The sequence below is a fragment of the Neopelma chrysocephalum genome, unplaced genomic scaffold (assembly GCF_003984885.1).
Source record: "Neopelma chrysocephalum unplaced genomic scaffold, ASM398488v2 Primary Assembly neopelma1_145236, whole genome shotgun sequence".
Classification (NCBI taxonomy): domain Eukaryota; kingdom Metazoa; phylum Chordata; class Aves; order Passeriformes; family Pipridae; genus Neopelma; species Neopelma chrysocephalum.
Window position 1 is genome coordinate 48 of NW_020933057.1, and position 2,468 is coordinate 2,515.

General features: G+C 68.9%; 1 protein-coding gene across 1 annotated transcript; it reads right to left on the bottom strand.

Annotated features, from left to right (window-relative positions):
• Nucleotides 1-244: 244 nt before the first annotated feature.
• LOC113962333 (rap guanine nucleotide exchange factor 3-like) lies at nt 245-2,391 on the bottom strand (the record flags this gene model as incomplete). The annotated part of the gene is made up of 5 exons (XM_027673103.1): nt 245-316; nt 781-835; nt 1,960-2,024; nt 2,128-2,215; nt 2,341-2,391. Coding segments are annotated over 5 exons (331 nt in total), but the record flags the coding sequence as incomplete, so codon positions are not given.
• Between the last annotated feature and the right edge of the window lie 77 nt (nt 2,392-2,468).

Consider the following 2,468-nt stretch of genomic DNA (forward strand, 5'->3'; position numbering starts at 1 on the left):
CTTGGCTCATGGATCCCATCCATTCCCTTGGCTCTGGATCCCACCCAGCTCCTTCCCTTGGCCATGGATCCCATCCTGCACCTTCCCTTGGCTCATGGATCCCATCCATTCCCTCTCCCCCTCCATCCCCCCTCCCTCAGCTCAGGGACCCCAGCACAGGGTGGGGGGGTCTCCCAGCACAGGGGGGGTCTCCCAGGGCAGGGGGGGCTGGTTTGGGGTGGTGGGTGGGGACCCCCAAACTCACACGTGGAGATCCTGACGGCCCTGGGATCCTCCTGCCGGGGGGGGGAGCGGCTCCTCAGGGGGGACAGCGGGGCTGGGGGGGGACACACAGAGGGGGGGGGGCTTGGCCTCATGCCCAGCACAGCTGGGGGGGCTCAGCCCCATCCCTGAGGGTTCAGGAGGGGATCAGTCCCATCCCTGGGGGTGCAGGGGGGGCTCAGCCCCATCCCTGGGTGGGCTCAGCTCCACCCCTGGGTGTTCAGGGGGGCTCAGCCCCATTCCTGGGGGTGCACAGAGCGCGGGGGGGGCTCAGCCCCATCCCTGGGGGTTCAGGGGGGGCTCAGCCCCACTCCTGGGGGGGCTCAGCCCCGTCCCTGGGGGTTCAGAGGGGGCTCAACCCCATCCCTGGGGGTTCAGGGGGGTTCAACCCCATCCCTGGGGGTTCAGGGGGGGCTCAACCCCATCCGTGGGTGGGCTCAGCCCCACTCCTGGAGGTTCAGGGGGGTCTCAGCCCCGTTCCCGCCCCTCCCTCCCTTCGCCCCCCCCAACCCCACTCACGGTGGGCGTGGCCGCGGCAGCGCTGCAGAACCCGCGCGGTCTTTGCCATCATGTGCTGCGGGAGGGGCACAGGGTCACCCCCTGCCCACCCCTGCCCACCCCTGCCCTCCCCTTCTCTGGCCCCACCTGGCTCCAAAGGATGGGGAAACCCCGATCCCGGCGGCTGCAGGACCCCCCCGAACCCCCCCGAGGGGTCCTGGCTGCGGGAAAAGGGAGGGACCACCCTCCCCTGTGGCTTCAGGGACAATCAGAGACCCCCTGAAGGGTCCTGGCTGCGGGTAGAGGGAGGGGACCACCTTCCCCTGTGATTTCAGTGGCAACCACAACCCCTCCGAGACCCCCCTGGGATCCCCCCCAAGCCTCCCCGAGGGGTCCTGGATGCGGGTACAGGGGTTACCACCCTCCCCAGTGACTCCAGTGGCAATCAGAGACCCCCTGAGGGGTCCTGGCTGGGGGTAGAACGGGGGGGACCACCCTCCCCTGTGGCTTCAGTGGCAATCACAACCCCCTTGAGACTCCCCGAGGGGTCCTGGCTGCAGGAAAAGGGGGGGACCATCCTCCCCAGTGGCTCCAGTGGCAACCACAACCACCCTGAGACCCCTTGAGGGGTCCTGGCTGTGGGTAGAGGGGAGGATCACCCTCCCCTGTGGCTTCAGGGGCAACCACAACCTCCTCAAGACCCCCCCAACACCCCCCTGAAGGGTCCTGGCTGCGGGAAAAGGGGGGAACCACCCTCCCCAGTGGCTTCAGGGGCAACCACAACCACCCTGAAACCCCCTCGAGACCCCCCCCGAGCCCCCTCGAGGGGTCCTGGCTGTGGGTAGAGGGGGGGAAACCCTCTCCTGTGGCTTCAGTGGCAATAACAAGCCCCCCGAGACCCCCTGAGGGGTCCTGGCTATGGGTGGAGGGGAGGACCACCCTCCTCTGTGGCTTCAGGGGCAACTACAACCCCCCCGACACCCCTCTGAGACCCCCCCAAGGGGTCCTGGCTGCGGGTACAGGGGGCACCACCCTCCCCTGTGGCTTCAGTGGCAACCACGACCCCCACGAGGCCTCCTGAGGGGTCCTGGCTGCGGGGGAAGTGGCACCAGCACCACGGAGAAGCCCCAGATGGGCACCCCAGGGGGTGGGGGCACAGCAGGGCCCCTCGGGGGGGGTCCCCGGGGGTCCCCCACTCACCATCTTCTCAAAGTTGATGAGGTTCTCGGCCCACGTGCGGTTCCCCTCGTGGATGAACGTCATGTCTGGGGGGCAGGGGGGGTGATTTGGGGGTCAGAGGGGTTTCCCAGGCCCTGGGAAAGGCTGGATGCACCCAAAGGGGGGCCCAGGAGACCCCCCCAGACCCACCTTTGAGGAGCAGGGGCACGAAGGGGATGAGGGGGGGGCTCATCTTGGCCACGGCCAGGCGATACACACGGTGGTTCCACGAGGGGTCCTGGGGGCACAGCGGGGTCTGGGGGGGGGGCACGGGCACCCCCAGGCCCTTTTCCAGGGAGAAATCCCACTGGGAAGATGGGGGGGTCATGGGGGGGGTCATGGGGGGGAAGGGGCTGCGCTCACCAACATCCGCTCCAGCGCCGAGTGCAGCTTCCGGATCTTGTGGGGCAACCTCTGCACAGGGAGGGGGGCACTGGGTTGGGACCCCCCGGCTCTGCCACCCCTGAGACCTCCCAGGGCAATCCCACCCC